At 45.7% G+C, this 16,754-nt stretch overlaps 1 protein-coding gene across 1 annotated transcript in view; it reads right to left on the minus strand.

The window, feature by feature from the left end:
- Positions 1 to 16,754, minus strand: part of LOC123519891 (receptor-type tyrosine-protein phosphatase epsilon-like) — a 443,234-nt gene that overhangs the window by 72,147 nt on the left and 354,333 nt on the right. Inside the window, exons 21-22 of the mRNA XM_045281528.1 lie at positions 14,801 to 14,930; positions 13,820 to 14,412 (exon numbers count right to left, since the gene is read on the minus strand). Coding sequence (XP_045137463.1) covers positions 13,820 to 14,412; positions 14,801 to 14,930 — 723 coding nt within the window. The remainder of the gene's footprint in view (positions 1 to 13,819; positions 14,413 to 14,800; positions 14,931 to 16,754) is intronic.

Consider the following 16,754-nt stretch of genomic DNA (forward strand, 5'->3'; position numbering starts at 1 on the left):
CAACTACAGGCAGACAAATGCAACTACAGGCAGAAGGAAGAAAAAATGCAACTACAGGCAGAAAAGAAGAGAGAGATTTCAGTTACAACTTAGAAGGCAGGAGAAAGAGTTAGAAATTCAGGAGTTAGCCCTACGAAATGACGCTAAGTTTAGAGGGAAGAAATAGATATAAAGAAACAGTTAGCAAGCTTTAATCCTGCTACAGCTGCTCCGCTAGTTCCCCCTTTTGATGAATCTGATGTTGACGGGTCATTTCGCGCTTTTGAGAGCATTGCTAATAGGAATAAATGGCCCAAGGATCAGTGGGTGTCTCTCCTTGTCCCTAAGCTAGTAGGAAAAGCTTATAGGGTATACAACGGCCTTAGTGATGAGGTAGAATATGAAGAGATCAAAGGTAACATTCTAGACGCCTACTCTATCACTTCTGATGGATACAGACAGCAGTTTCGAAAGTATGTGAAACCAGAGTCTCACACCTATGTTGAATTCGCTAGTGAGAAACTAAGACAATTTAAGAAATGGTTAGCCGCCCTTAACATTACCACCTTTTCGGAGTTGCTCAATCTAATGGTCCTGGAAGAATGGAAGAACAAGTTACCATTTAATATTCTGAGGCATGTGGAAGAACGGGGAGAGAGTGATCTTATGTCTGCCGCTAAAGTGGCTGATGCGTTTGCTTTGTTGATGGGATCCCTGGGTAGTAGAGGTCGTGGTTCACTGTCTAATGTTAGGTCCTCCTTTGGGGAAGGTTTTGGGGCGCGGGTGGTAAGCCAACCGGATTCTCGCCAAATGCATATAATTCCCCCTGGTGTACATACTGTAAGAAGCCAGGTCACACGATCCAGAAATGTAGACACCCAAATTGCAAGGGTTCTCAACGTCAATTTTCTTTTGTGGCCCCTAGACCTAACACATTTGAGAACAAGAAACCAGTGGCCCTAGCTAACCCTGTCAACTCTCCTCTAGAACTTTATGACTCGTACATGTATCAAGGTAAAGTGTCCCTGACTGATGGTAAAGACAAGGCAATAAATATCAAGGTTCTGCGTGATACAGGTGCTGCCCAATCCATCTTAAGGGAAGATGTCATCCCTAACATCAAACAGGCTTTCACTGGGGAGAAGGTGATCCTTACAGGTCTCGAATCACAGCTCTCCTATCCCTTGGCTAATATTAGCTTACAGTGCCCGTTCATTTCAGGAGAGGTTGAGGTAGCCATTAAACCTGGTGAACTGCCAGTACCGGGGTACATCTTGTACTGGGTAATGATCTTGCGGGTAACTTGGCTGTTCCAAACTTAATTGTTCTTGATTCTCCCTTAACAGAAAGTCCCACTAAGACCCTGGACGAAACATCCCTCACTTCTTCCCAGTGTGTGCAGTCACCAGGTCTCAGTCCAAGTCCCCTGCCCTTTCATCACCTCCTCCACCAATGATTGCCTCTACTGACAACTTGTATAATGACATCATTTCAAAGGAGAATTTGATTAATGCTCAGGAACAGGATCTCACTTTGGCTAAGATCAGACATGTGGCCAGTGAGACAAAGGATATGTCTAAATTGCCTTGTTTTTATTATCAGGAAGGAGTCCTGATGCGTGCCTACAGACCTCCTGAACTGAAACAACTAGACACCTGGTCAGAAACACATCAAGTTGTCATCCCTTGTCTGTAAGACCAGCCATTATAGAACTAGCTCATGATGGATTGTCAGGTCATCTAGGCATCCAAAAAACCTACAAGAAGGCTCTTCAACATTTTTTTGGCCAGGAATGAAAAAGGATGTGTCACACTATGTAAAAACATGTCACATATGTCAAGTTGTGGGTAAGCCTAACGAACGCCTTGTGCCAGCTCCTCTGACGCCTATTCCAGTTCAGACGGAGCCCTTCGAAAAGATCATACTAGACTGCGTAGGGCCCTTACCCAAAACCAAACGAGGGAATCAGTATTTGTTAACCCTCATGGATCCCACTACCAGGTACCCTGAAGCATTCCCTCTTAAGAACATCACATCAAAGACCATTGTAAAACATCTAATACATTTTTTCACCTCGGTAGGAATTCCAAAACAAATTCAGTCTGACAAGGGTAGCAATTTCACTAGCCATTTTTTCCAACAGATAGTGAATGAGCTAAACATCGACCATGTTACCTCCTCGGCTTACCACCCCAATCCCAAGGCTGTCTGGAGCGGTTTCACCAAACATTAAAATCCATGATGAAGAAGTATTGCTTGGAGCATCAAGGAGACTGGGATGAAAGTATTTCTTTCCTTCTCTTCGCTTTAAGAGAATCTCCTCAAGATTCTTTAGGTTACTCCCTTTTGAATTACTCTATGGTAGACAGATCAGGGGGCCTCTCAAAATATTAAAGGATCAATGGTTTACTCAAAATACTCCTTCAAGCCCCAGTGTGTCTGACTACATCAGTAACCTTAAGAATAAAATCAGTGAAGTCAGATCTTTTGCTAAATCAAACTTCCTCAAATCTCAAACTAAAATGCAACAGAATTCTCTTCCCAAATCTGTCATGAGAAGTTTCAAACCAGGAGACAAGGTTTTACTTTTCTCCCCACTCCAGGCAATGCTCTTCACAGTAAGTTCATGGGACCTTATGTTGTGGCTCAAAAACTAAGTCCATTAAATTATGTGGTCCACACTCCTGACCGTCGTAAGGATTCCCAACTTGTTCATATTAATCTAATGAAACCTTACCACTCCAGAGAACCAGAGGACGACTTGTCTCGCGCTGTACCTGTATGTCTGATAGGAAGGAGTCTGGTCCTGTGCCCCCGAGGAAGAGTCCGACATCGAATTCCTCTTCTCGTCACCTAAAGGACGCCCCTCAAACAGCCAAATCATGTCCAACCTGGATGAGGTGTTTGTTTCCTTAACACCTTCACAACAGTCTGATCTTAAAAAGTTATTGCTAGACTTTTCTGAAATCACAGGTGACCTTCCAGGAGTTTGTAATACTATCCAACATGACATAAGATTAACATCTACCGACATCAAGCCTATAAGACAACCAGCCTATCGCATTTCACCCATTAAAAGAGACTTGATGAAAAAGAGGTAGACTATCTGCTCTGTCATCACCTTGCAGAACCTAGTATATCTCCTTGGGCTTCTCCTGCCTGTTAACATCTAAGCCAGATGGTAGTAGTCGATTTTGCACCGACTACCGGAAATTAAATAAAGTGACGGTGCCAGACTCCTACCCATTGCCCTTGATAGAGGACCTTATAGATAGTATAGGAGTAGCCAAATTTGTAACCACTATAGACTTGCTTAAAGGTTACTACCAGATTCCCTCTCGGACGAGGCCCAAATAATATCCGCCTTCATCACTCCCTTCGGACTATACCAATACACAGTGATGCCCTTTGGATTGTCTAATGCTCCCGCCACCTTCCAGAGGGCTATAAATTACATAACTCAGGACTTGGAGGGAACATCCGCGTATCTGGACGACCTGGTGGTGACTGCAGACGACTGGGCAACACATCTGACCCGTCTTCGGAGGCTGATGGGTCGGTTGCAGGAAGCCGGGCTTACCATCAACCTGGCCAAGTCCACCTTCGGGAGGTCTACGGTGGTCTACCTGGGACATGTGGTGGGGAACGGCAAGGTTCACCCCAAGAGAGCTAACGTTGAGGCCATCCTTGGCTTCCCTGTTCCTACCACCAGGAAAGCTCTCATGAGGTTCTTGGGGATGGCTGGGTTTTACAGACGCTTCTGTAAAAACTTCTCCACCCTGGCCGCCCCCTTGACGGACCTTCTCAGCACTTCCGTCCCCTTCCACTGGACCCCGGCCTGTGACCAAGCCTTCAAACACCTCAAGGCGTTTCTCTCCTCGGAACCAGTGGTCTGGACGCCGGATCACTCCCGACCCTTCCATTTACAAGTTGACGCGAGTGGAGTTGGAGTGGGTGCTGTCCTACTACAACCGGACCCCACAAGCGGCATCCTCCATCCCATCGCTTACCACTCTGCAAAACTGAAACACCATCAACTCAACTACTCCACCATCGAAAAGGAGGCTCTGGCACTCGTGCTGGCGCTCCAACGTTTTGAGTGCTATCTTCATCCTGGTCCGCACATCACCAAGGTCTTCACGGACCACAATCCTCTGGCCTTCCTGTACGCCATGAGGAACCGAAACCAACGCATTCTTAGGTGGGCCTTGTTAACTCAACCTTTCAACCTGGAAGTCCATCATATCAAGGGGGTGGACAACATCATCGCCGACGCCTTATCAAGATCTCCCGTCTCACCTCCTTCATGAGCCCATTACGGAGGTCTTAGGGGGGAGGAAATGTTACGGCCCGCCCGTAACATGCATTACTACCATCACCTCCTCCGCTTGTTACCTCGTTCGCCACCTCTCCGCCTCCCTTCCACGTCACCGTCTCGTGAACCTTCCACGCCACCGTCTCGTGAACCTTCCACGTCACCGTTTCATGAAGCCCGGCTACTGTCCCGAAGTTGGATTCACGCGGCCCCTTTCGACTCAACCGAAAGTGTTGAGCCAGCTCTTGGTTTTCTGGATTGGCAGTTGAGATCCAAGCCTCAACCAGTGAACACAACGCCTCTTGGTTCTGCCGTGGGATCAACCATCACCCAGCATTTCACCACTGCGACACCGCATAAGTATCACTTCCCTCGTCCGTGTTTTCCACATTGCCTCTATATAGGATTAGGATTATTGTTAGGTATTAAGTTGGGTTCTTTATTGTTGTATTTATTACTGTGTTATATGTATATGTGTATGTCATTTTCCTGTGTTTCATGTTATATATCTGTGTTTCATGTTTCTTGTTATATATGTGTCAATTTCATTATGGGTTATTAAAGTAGCTTTTAAAGTGACCCCTTTGCATTTCCTCACCAGTTGAACCTGCAGTGTTTTTTTATTGTTATTGTTCACCGGCTCTCCGATGCCAATCTTACCAGTTTAACCGGTGAACGTAACATCTCTGCGCATTCAGCTAGTGCGTGAGCGTGTGCTCCCGAGTTGCTACTGGCCGCCATTTCCTACCCTTTGTAGCTCTAAGGACAAGTAAAGAATCTACATGTACTGCGTGTATGTCTGCCCCTTACTTAGGCATACACGCCCTCCATTATACATCCCGCAACCAACATGGCGCAGTGACGACACGTCTTGTCCCTGGAGACATCAGTTACGAGGGGAAAGAACTCATCCCAGTAGCCGGCGGCGCCATCACGTCCTCCCGCCACCAGCTGTGAGATTGCTGACGTGTGCTACGACTGTGTGCTGCGGACCCGTGGTGTTATGTGACAGTGCAGTGCAGTGCAGCGTGTGGCAGTGTATTACAGTGCAGTGTGCGGCGGTATAGTGCAGTGCAGTGCCCGGGAGTGTTTGCATCGAGGTGCCGCTTTGTTTCAAGGGTTGGTTACGTCTCTTTGCCCAGAAACGAGCGCAGCGCGACGCACCTCTACTCTTTGTCGAGTCCCGCAAGACACTAACTGCACTGCCATTACGAGAGCGGGGTGCCGTGAGCCCGCGCATACCTCCTTGCTGCACCTCTCGCTGCCTGCCTGCCCAGCTGTCTTCCCACCACACCACGCACACTGACACATTTGCTCTCACATCTACGAGTAATTCCTCGGCATGGCGCAGTCAAAACGACGTCCCAAGCCTCCCAAACGAGTTGAGGAGGAAGATGAGGAGACGCCGGGACAACCAGACAGCCTGTCACAGATGTTGGCTGGTGCTACCGCAGGCGCGGATGACGCGGCGGCCCCGGACACCGCCGCCCCACCTCCGCCCGCCACCCCACCCACCACCACCACTCCACCCAGGTCGCCACACCATGCACCTTCTCACACACCTGTCTACCCTGATTTCTCAGTATTCTTCCAATGGTTTGCTGACAGGGAGGCGGCCGCTCGACGTGAGATGGAGGAACAACGCCGGGAAGACAGAGCTGAGTTTCGTGCTCTGTTAACCAGCCTCACTTCTTCCCAGGGCGCGCCCGGTGCGGCTCCGACGAACCCCCAGACGCTTGGGAGTCCTGGCGGTGCACAGAGCGGCTCCGGTACCCACCCACCTGTGCAGAAAGCAGCTGTCACACCTCCGCCGCCACTGTCACACGACGTGACGTACCAAGTGTTTCGTGAGTGGAGGAGACGTTGGGAGGACTACGCGACGATGATCGACCTGCCCAGCCTGACGCTGCCTAAACAGAGGATCCAGCTACGTATGTGCCTCACTCTGGAGACGCAGAGGGTGTTAGAGCACACATTACAGGTGTCGCCTACCTCTCTCAAGCCAGTTGATGAAGTGCTTGACATTCTCCAGGCTCATATACGTGACTCCAACAACGAGGCATTGCGTCGGCGAGCCTTCACTAGCTGTCGGCAGGCGAGAGGCGAGCCCTTCTCCGAGTTTCTCGTCCGACTGAAGAGCCTGGCGGAGGAATTCGACATCTGTAAGGCTCACCACCTGGACTGTGAAGAGGCCTGGATGAAGCACGGTATCCTGACAGGCGTCCACGACGAGGAATTGGTGACCAAGATTGTGTCCCTCGACGCCGCCTCTACTCTTGCTGACGTCATCAATGTATGCAGGGCCCACGAGGCGACGCGGTCAGCCGCCTCTGCCATACGTGCCTCACCTACAGTGTCTGCTGTCTCAACGTATAAACAGACGAAGAAAGCAGCACACAAACCTGGAGTCCCCCCTCGCCAACCTTCACCCACTCATCGGGCGCCTACCTCCTGCAGCAGCTGCGGCAGGCGAGACCACGGCCCGAAGGGCTGCCCAGCAACAGGTGTTACGTGCAGAGGTTGTGGGAAGACTGGCCACTACGCTTTGATGCCCAAGTGCCCAGCCAGGCAGTCTACGTGCACTGCTTGTAACCGTCTGGGGCACCTGGAGAAAGTCTGCAAGCAAACCAAGGCAAGGAGTAAGTCGCAGCGACCCGAGAAGCCGAAAGGGAAAGAGGAAGACACCCCACCTTCCACGTGGTGCGGTTACAGTCTCTCACAACGGACCCAGGGTCTCATGAGGGCCCACCTGAGGCCTCATGTCAGTCTCCTATCAGTACTCGTGATGACCCGACACCTCCTCCTACTGTACGAGTGGAAGTGTTGCATGACGGTCACTCTGGTGGTCTGGACTTCATTCCCGACACTGGTGCCGACACGACGGTCATCGGCCCACAGCACTTGAGAATGTTGGGCATCGACAGACAGGCTCTTGGTCCTCCTCCATCCCTTGCCTACTACAACGCTGATGGGACGAAGATGTCTGCTGCCCTCGGTTCGCTCCAGGCCACACTAGTTTACGGCGAGCTGTCTTGTACGGGCTGGATAGATGTGCAGGGTTCGTGGAACACCCCACTTCTGTCCCGTGAACACTGTCGTGCTTTGGGGATCGTGCCTCACGACTTCCCTGCTCAGATTTTCTCAGCACGAGGCAGTGTCGCCAGTGTAAGGGAGGCGACAAACGCTCCAGCTCCACGTTCCAGCGTGCCTGCGTTACCTCTTCTCAGCACCACTTCCCCAGACGCAGCGAAGGAGTACTTCTTGAGGGAGTACCAGGATGTCCTCTTGACAAAGGATTCCACACAGGATGCTCCACTCAAGCCGATGTCTGGACCGCCGATGAGGATCCACTTACGAGACGACGCCCAGCCGTTTGCTGTCCACACGCCGAGGCTTATTCCTTTGGCCTACAGGGACGCAGTGAAAGCTGAGCTGGACTCTATGGTGGCACGAGGCGTTATTGCTCCTGTTGGTGACGTCCCATCTTATTGGTGCCATCCGATGGTTGTTGTGCCGAAACCTGGTGGAGGTGTCAGGATCACTACGGACCTGAGTAAGTTGAACGCACAAGTATCTCGGCCTGCACACCCATCACCCACGCCTTTTGCAGCCATCCGAGCGTCGATGCCAGGGCACGCTACTTCACCACGATTGACGCGTTGTGTGGATATTGGCAGATACCCTTGCATGAGGACGACCAGGCCCTGACTACGTTCATCACTCCATATGGGCGCTTCAAGTACCTCCGAGGTCCCATGGGTTTCGCAGCCACAGGCGACGCCTTCTGCCTCCGAGGAGACATCGCGCTACAGGGAGTGCCACAGTGTGTCAAAGTCGTGGATGACATTCTCGTGTACGACGAGGATTACTTCACACATCTACGCCACGTTAACGACATCTTGGCCAGATGCCGAGCCCATGGCATCACTTTAAATGCCAAGAAGTTTGTGCTGGCGGCTCCATCAGTGTCCTTCTGCGGCTACAGGCTCTCCCATGACGGCATCGCAGCAGACCCTGACAAGGTTCGGGCCATCACTGAGTTTGCTACGCCTGCTACGTTGACCGACCTTAGGTCCTTCATGGGCCTTGTCAACCAGCTCGCCAGCTTCTCGCCCGACCTCGCTGCCACTGCTGCGCCTCTACGCCCACTTTTGAGCCCCAAGAAGTCGTTTGTGTGGACGCCCGACCATGAGCAAGCCTTCCAACGTGTGAAGATGGCCTTGGCCAGCCCACCAGTCCTTGCTGCCTTTGACCCTGCTCTCCCTACGACTCTGCAGACCGATGCTTCCCGCCTGTATGGGCTGGGTTATGCCCTACTGCAGGACCACGGTGGTGGACAGCAGCGTCTCGTCCAGTGCGGCTCACGTTTCTTGACGGATACAGAGACCCGATATGCGACGATCGAGTTGGAGATGTTAGCTGTCGTATGGGCCATGGGGAAGACCAAGTTCTACCTCACAGGATTGCAACACTTTAACCTCGTCACCGATCATCGCCCTCTAGTTCCCATCCTAAACAGCTACTCCCTTGACGCTATAGAGAATCCACGTCTACAACGCCTCAAGGAGAAGATCGCCCTGTACATCTTCACAGCTGTATGGCGCCCGGGCAAGGAGTTGTGTATCCCGGACGCTCTATCTCGCTCTACTGTTGGCTACCCAACGCAGGCTGACGAAGTCCTTGGCACTGATACCGGCTTCCAAGTTAGGAGTATCGCTACACTACGTGCGATGGAGTCTCTTGCTCCGTTGGTGCCTCCTGATGTTGCAGAAGCATCTCCTGGCAGTGACCTTGCCCTTGAGGAGCTTTGTAAGGTGGCAACCAAGGACCCCGAGTACGTCCAGCTCCTTAATTTTGTGAAGAACGGATTCCCTATGGACAGGTACGCCCTCCCCAACGTGCTCCGCCCGTACTGGAAGTTACAGGAGGACCTCTACTGTGATGAGGGTCTCGTCCTGTACGGTGTACGAGTGTTGGTGCCTACAGCCCTACGTCGCCGTGTCTTGGCCCGCCTGCACGACAGCCATCGTGGTGTCGAAGCCACCAAGCGCCGTGCTAGGCAGGCTGTGTTCTGGCCAGGCGTGGATGCTGACATTGCCAACACTGTTCGAGCATGTGAGCCGTGCCAGATTCTGCAGCCCAGTCAACAGCAAGAACCAAGACTCTGTGATGACAACCCAACTCGACCATTCGAGTCCATTTCTGCTGATTACTTCTCAGTTGCAGGGAAGGCTTTCTTAGTCATTGCAGATCGTCTGTCCGGCTGGCCTGTCGTCGTGTCCTGTGGTGCTGATATGACATCTGCTGCCACCATTCGCCACTTCCGCCGCCTCTTCAGGGACCTGGGTGTTCCTGTACGCCTGCGAACGGACGGTGGCCCACAGTTCGCCAGCCAGGAGTTTTCTACGTTCCTCGAGCGCTGGGGAGTCCGTCACGACACATCGACGCCCCATTACCCACAGTCTAACGGCCATGCCGAGTCTGCAGTGAAGGCCGTGAAGCACTTCATCCAGAAGGTGGCACCGTCTGGCAATATAGACTGTGAGGCGTTCGACAGGGGTCTCCTGGAGCTTCGGAACACCCCCAACCAGACGGGTCACTCTCCAGCTCAAGTCCTGTATGGTCGCCCTTTACGCTCTTGCGTCCCCGCACATGCCAGCGCCTTCCAGAAACGGTGGCAGGCCAGGGACGAGAGTTGCGACCGTCGAGCTGCTGCCCGTCTCCGTGATGCCACAAGTCGCTACGATGCTCACGCTCGGCCTCTTCCATTCCTGCAGCGAGGTGACGTGGTTCGGATCCAGGACCCGACTACGCAGCGGTGGGATAAGGTTGGCACCATCATGGGCGTTGGCAGGTCACGGGATTACCTGTTCAAGATGCCCAGTGGCCGAGTGTGGTGGAGGAACAGGCGCTTCCTCCGCCCTGCTCCACTCCTAAACGCTTCTTCTACGATGGAGGACGCCACTGCTCCTTTGGCGGCACCTGATACGGTGGTGCCCCGCAGGTCGCCACAACTCCAGGAGAAGGCGTCCGCAGCTGCAGTCGCTTGAGTCCCTGTAGACTTCTGAGAGCAGAAGGGGGGGGGGAGATGTGGGTTATGTATTGTATTACGTGTATGTGGCAACACTGTGTATTTCTCTGCGCATTCAGCTAGCGCGTGAGCGTGTGCTCCCAAGTCGCTACTGGCCGCCATTTCCTACCCTTTGTAGCTCTAAGGACAAGTAAAAAATCTACGTGTACTGCGTGTATGTCTGCCCCTTACTTAGGCATACACGCCCTCCATTATACATCCCGCAACCAACAAGGAGGAAAGCAGAGGGAGAAACATACATACCTGGAGGAGCCGATCTTGATTAGGACCAAAAAATTTACTTGGAGAGTATTGTTTCATGGAGAACAGGGAAGGTGCATACTGATGGTTAAAATAAACCATAATTCTATGAAATAGCATTCTTAAGACATCCACCAGTGAGCTACATCTACCGGCAAAGGCACACAGAACAAGAGGCAGGAATTTTGATTGTGTCACCACAAGGTAAACACCTCCCGAAATGAAGTATTAAATATTGGAACAATTAGATCATTCTTTGTTTGCAGTTTCTCTACAGATCAACACACAACATATAATAAATTTACTAACTCTGATATACATATAGCGTGGGTGCTAAACTTTTAAAACTTTAAAGAGCCGTACCTCAAGACATGATTTTTCGAGATATATAAAAACTGTATAAAATCAATCATTATACTTGCTGCCATGAAATTTGGTGTACTTATTGACAGGGATTGGGGTAACATTTTGTCAGACCAGTTTTCCCTAAAGTGGTTAGATAATTTTTAATGAGGCAAAATAACAGCTTTTCATGCTGTTTTGATGATGTCATGAAATGCAAAAATTTTAAAAATCATACCTCATGATGTATAGGGAAATTGAAAAAAAAAAGAAGCATTCTTTACATTTCTTTAGGCATCTTTCAAGTGTATCCAATGCCAAAGCACATTTCAAAAGAACTTGAAGTAAGGCCTATACGACAATTTTTAATGCAACTTTATGCATGATGTCATGAAATCATGACGTCACTACTTTATCATATTCCTATTCATACACTTCAATGAAAACCAATAGCTAATAATATTCTGAAAATTTTAAGTCATAAATCCTATAACTTTTTAAATTAATTTTTCATATCTCAATTGCAGCATGCCCTTAATAAGTTTGATACACATGACTGTCCTCTCCTGAACCCAAATTGTCTGTTTGATATAACTTGTCCTTCTTCCAAATATTTAACCCATTTTTCTTTTATAGTAATTTCACATAACTTCCCCCACATCATTTGTAAGTGACACCAATCTGTAATTTAATGGCTCAGTTCACTTTCCTCTTTTGAATATTGGGATTATGTTGGCTCTCTTCTATTCCAGTTGTACTCTCCATTCTTTTAATAAACTTGTAACCATTTCCCGAATTGGATCTAACAGCTGCTCCTTACACTCTTTTAGCACCCAGCCTAATACACCATCCAGCCACATTGCTTTTCTGACATCCAAGTTATCTAATAATCTTCCAATATATTTTTTGTGCACTATGATTTCCTGTATTTCCTTGGCAACACAATGTCCTATTTGGTTCTGTAAATTCCTCTTTTTCAGTGAACACAGTTTTGAAGCTCTCATTCATTAGTTCACTCATTTCCTTTGCTGTTTGGTATGTCTTCTATCCTTAATTTTTTTTCTATTGTTTCCTTATTCTTCATCTTACCATTTATAAATTTGTAGAAAAGCTTGGGTTCATCTTTGCTTTTTTGCACCACATCTTTCTCAAAGTTTCTTAATTTAATGTATTAATTCCTTGCATCCTTATACTGCTGTTTACTATTTTCATTTCTCTGCTTTTTGAGTTTCTTCCAAGCTTTATCTTTTGCCCTTTTAGCTTCTGTACATCTGGCATTGTACCAAGCATGTATACTTTTCTTTACTCTCTAGATAGGTACATATTTCTTCACTCTTTTGTTATATTTCTGTAGGAATATTTAATATTTTCCCTGTATTGTCCTTCCATTCATAATGTTCCTCCATTTAATATCAGCAAAAAATATCTTAACTTTCCCAAATCTGCTCTTGCATATTCTAATCTCTATTCTATGTAGTCTTCTCTGTATCTCATCCCATCCTCTTCCTGTATTTCCAACTCTAATGTTACATGATCACTTCTTTCTGTTGGACTAAGGTATTGTATGCTGGGAAGGGGCTCTGGCTTCTTTATAAATACTAATTCAAGCAATGATGGTTCTTCTTCCCCCCTATACCTTGTTGATTCTTCCATCCACCAATCCATTGTATTTACCATAGTCAACTGTTAACACTTCCTCACTCCATTGTCCAGCATTACCCATTACTTCCATCTCTCTCCATTTTACTCTTTTACAGTTAAAGTCTCCTGCCAATAGTATTCTTCCATCTCTTCTTATCATATTATCTAAGCACTTAATCATATCCTTATGTTCCTCAGTTCCTCATGTATCTGTCTTAGGTGGCACATATGTAAATATGATTTTTTTTTTTTTTAATTCCTGTTTTGATTGTTACTCCCATTATTTCCACCATATCATAACCATATTGCACTTCCTCCACACATATATTATCACAAACCATTATTAGCACTTTTCCTCTCCTTTTTCCCTTCTTGTCTCTTCTCCAGCTATTATATCCCTCTTCTTTAAAGCTAACATGGATCTTCTCTTTTAGTTTTTTTCTACTGTGTACATTACATCTGGTCTTTTTCCTTTCAAATAATCTCTAAACTCCAACGCGCTGGATAACAACCATAAGTTACTCTTAATTTCTTGCCTCCTCCATGACCTCCTTTATCCGTAGATACCACTTCTTTAGTCTCATATCTTGAACCCTCCAGCAGAAATTTTTTTTTCTCGTTCTCTGTCCTTTTCTAATTTTTTTCCTTAGCTTAATTTCTTAGCATTTTCTCCTTTTCCCTCTCTTTCAAGTTCATATCTCTTTATCCATATATCCTTAAATCCAGTATCATCAGCCGGCTTCCTTTTCCTTGTCAGAATTTCCTTCACCACCACCTGCGATCTCATTCTCACTTTCATTTGTCTCTTACCCCCTTCACTAAATCTTCCCAACCTAATCACTTCCTCCACTTCCTAGTCCAAATTCTGTGTGGTGTCCTGGGCCTGTTTGATAATAGTCTTGGCCAATTCTCTTTCTTCTCACTCTCTCACAAACTTGTTTGGATTTTTATCTTCCTTCATCCCCAAAATTAAGAACCATTTCTTCTTATCCACTGTATCCCTCACTAGATATTGTTTCTCCTTAATTACTTGTATAACAGTGTTCTTTGTCTTTTCCTGAATTTGGTTCCTTATTACCTCTGTGTGTGTGTATGTGTGTGTGTGTTCAGTCTTGGTTACCTTTTTTGTTGAGATATCAGCCTAGTATATATAGCCTATACAAACATATGTATGAAGCACAATCTACTTAATGACTTGAAGATGTACATACCTCATCCTGGTTCTCAAAGCTGTTGATGAAAATTACTATGGTGCACTGTTCCTCTATCACCAGCCTCCAAAAGCTGGATACAGTGTGGGGAAGTGGGTGCTCAGTGGCTATCATAAACTGATTCCGACTTGAGCCTGGCACTCGTATGGCATTTATGTATTGTGACAACCATGAATCCACCCTTGCTCTTGGCTGGAGGTAACAGCGGTTGGAGTCTGCTGGTAACACTGATTGGTTGCGATTAAGGTGTTGAAAACTTGGCATATCAGAGGTGCTGAAAGATAGTGGTGAAGGCAAAGCCTTGGCCCTGGCATATTGTATTTTGGTTACAGAAATAAATTTATCCATGTGATTCAAGATATCATCTGGAGATACAACTGTTTCTTTTCCAAACAACATTTCTTCCAGAATCTCTAAGCTCAAGTTATATTGTGCTTCATTCTCGACTAATCGAGCACGACTCATTCTTAGTTTGCCCAATATTTCAATGGGGTTGAGGTAGCCCTTCAATGTTAACATCTCAGACATCAGAAGCACCTGGAGAACAGTGCCAGTGCGTCCAATCCCAGCAGAACAATGAACAACTGTTCCTCCTGTCAACAACAATGATACACCAAGAAAAGTATGGTCAATTAAGAGCTATTATTAAGGATACCTACAAGAATCAAAACTATTTAGTTTTCAGTTTCTCATAAAAAAAAAATTAAATAAACAAAAACCATCAGGATTAACATGAACTGGTACTTCAGGTTAAAAATGTGCCTTTAGTGCATTAAAAGTTAGACATTTTTCAAGACTTCCTTTCATGTAAGAGATTTTTAATACTTTTCTTTCATTCTCATTAGAAGACAAATTATTGAGAAGAATTGAAAATAATAAAATGGTAAATGGCAATACACTGAAAGTATTTGTACTTAAAACTTTGATATATTAAATACATTAGTAAGAAAATTATCAATTCAAGAGATCATATAAACTTACCTTGCAAGTGATGAGATTGAAAATGACTTAGCATTTGTGCAATCGAAATTACCTCTGTGGGGATACCATGGTCTGGCCACTTAGAGTAGTGATAATGCTGCAGTTGGTGTATCTTCTCTTCTTGTTTCACCTGTATCAACACTAAAGATTTAGAATACATGTAAAGAAACATTTTACAATTAAACAAATAATGGAATTATTTTTTAAGCAAAGTCTAAAAGAATACTAATCTGACTCCTTTAAAGATGGCATAATAGAGCAATTCATTTAGAATTTTGGTTGCTGAACTGATGAAGTACCTGCATATGTCATCGCTTATTAACAATACACAGGACTTAATTTTGGGGGTTTGTGTGATTTTTAAGGCAAAGTGACAAGTTGGCACCTTTTGACACTTTGACAAGTTGACACCATTTGTTTCAAAGAGTTCGGAGATGTTCCCAAAGTACTTCGTATGAAACATTATTTATGAAACTAACAAAGTACCTGCATATGTCATCACTTATTGACAATACACAGGACTAATTGCTTTTTTGTTTGCATGATTTTTATGACTTGGTAACAACTGACCAACAGAAGAGGATCCAAACTGTTAAGTTTTCAGTGTTCGACAATTGATTGAATTTAGATGGTTAGCATCATCTTGTGATAGAGTAGTTATCTCAAAACACAAAATTACAATGTATCTATTGATTAACCATGCTTCTAATCCTTCCAATATTTTTCTGTTGTTATTTTACTATGACATTCTTTTATGGTTACTTGAGTTAAAATGACTATAACATCACTATATAGAGCAAAATATAGTTGCCTTGTGTACCAAGCTCTTTAAATTTTAGAGACTTTAATATAGCCTAGAAACTTAACACATATTTCACCTCACCTCTACTGAGGTTAATGCTTCACAAAGAAAGTGTACTGCAATTTTCATTTAGTTTTCTTTATCAGAAAGAAGAAAATTTGCAGCTGAAGCCTAAATACACTGAGGATGTTGCAGTGGTTTCATCACCGAGTCCCTTAGCTATGTCTTGCCATAAACTGAAGATGGTATGCCTTTAGACTAAAAATGTCTCAATAGAATGGACAATGTTCATTAGCTAACATTATTATGTTTCTATGACACTGAAAATGTCTACGCAGAAGAGTGGTTTGGTTGGCAATAGATAATCTCATTCTCAGACTTTGATTTCTATGTTATGGAAATAAACTAATTTGCAAGGTTTCATATAGTTTCTTGTAGTCGACTTACTAACCTAGAAGAAAATAATATCATACTACCTGAGTCATCAATTGAAAAACAAAGCAATTTTTGTCACAGGAATAAAGATGGTAAAAAAACACAATGCATGTATATAACCTTAATTATACTATTAACATGTTTAGAAATAATTTAGCTATTTCAATATCTCAGTATTTTATAGAAGAATATCCAAAATTATGTGTTATGCTGTAGATCATTTTTTCCTGCAAAATATTATGGTATCTGATGAATCTAGCAACTGCAATTTGAGTTCAGGTTCTCTCCTATTGGCACCTTGTGTTCCAAGGACATTGGAGACGTGGGCCTTGGATGGTGATGACATGAAACATGAGACAGTGTGTGATTGACATGTATGTATTACATCAAGGTATCTTCTCTCTTCCAATAGTTATTTTAAGTGTGATATGACTCTTGAAAGAGAATTACAAGGTTGATGTGACTAAATGTAGGTATAATGAGTGGAAACTACTCCCATGAAATTAAGAGAAGCTCAGTGCAGGAGAAGGGGAATTGGTATGTGCACAGATCATGGAGTCAATAATGAAGGGGTTAACGTGTATCTTGTTCAAATCATTGATTTTTTAGTAGTGCTCTTCATTAAGGTAAAACTACCTATGTCCAAGACAAGAATACAGCTATTTTTGCCAGAATAGGTGTGTTGCCAGCTGCATATGTCTCCCAGGCTAACTTGGA

This window comes from Portunus trituberculatus, chromosome 46 (assembly GCF_017591435.1).
Source record: "Portunus trituberculatus isolate SZX2019 chromosome 46, ASM1759143v1, whole genome shotgun sequence".
In the NCBI taxonomy this organism is placed as follows: domain Eukaryota; kingdom Metazoa; phylum Arthropoda; class Malacostraca; order Decapoda; family Portunidae; genus Portunus; species Portunus trituberculatus.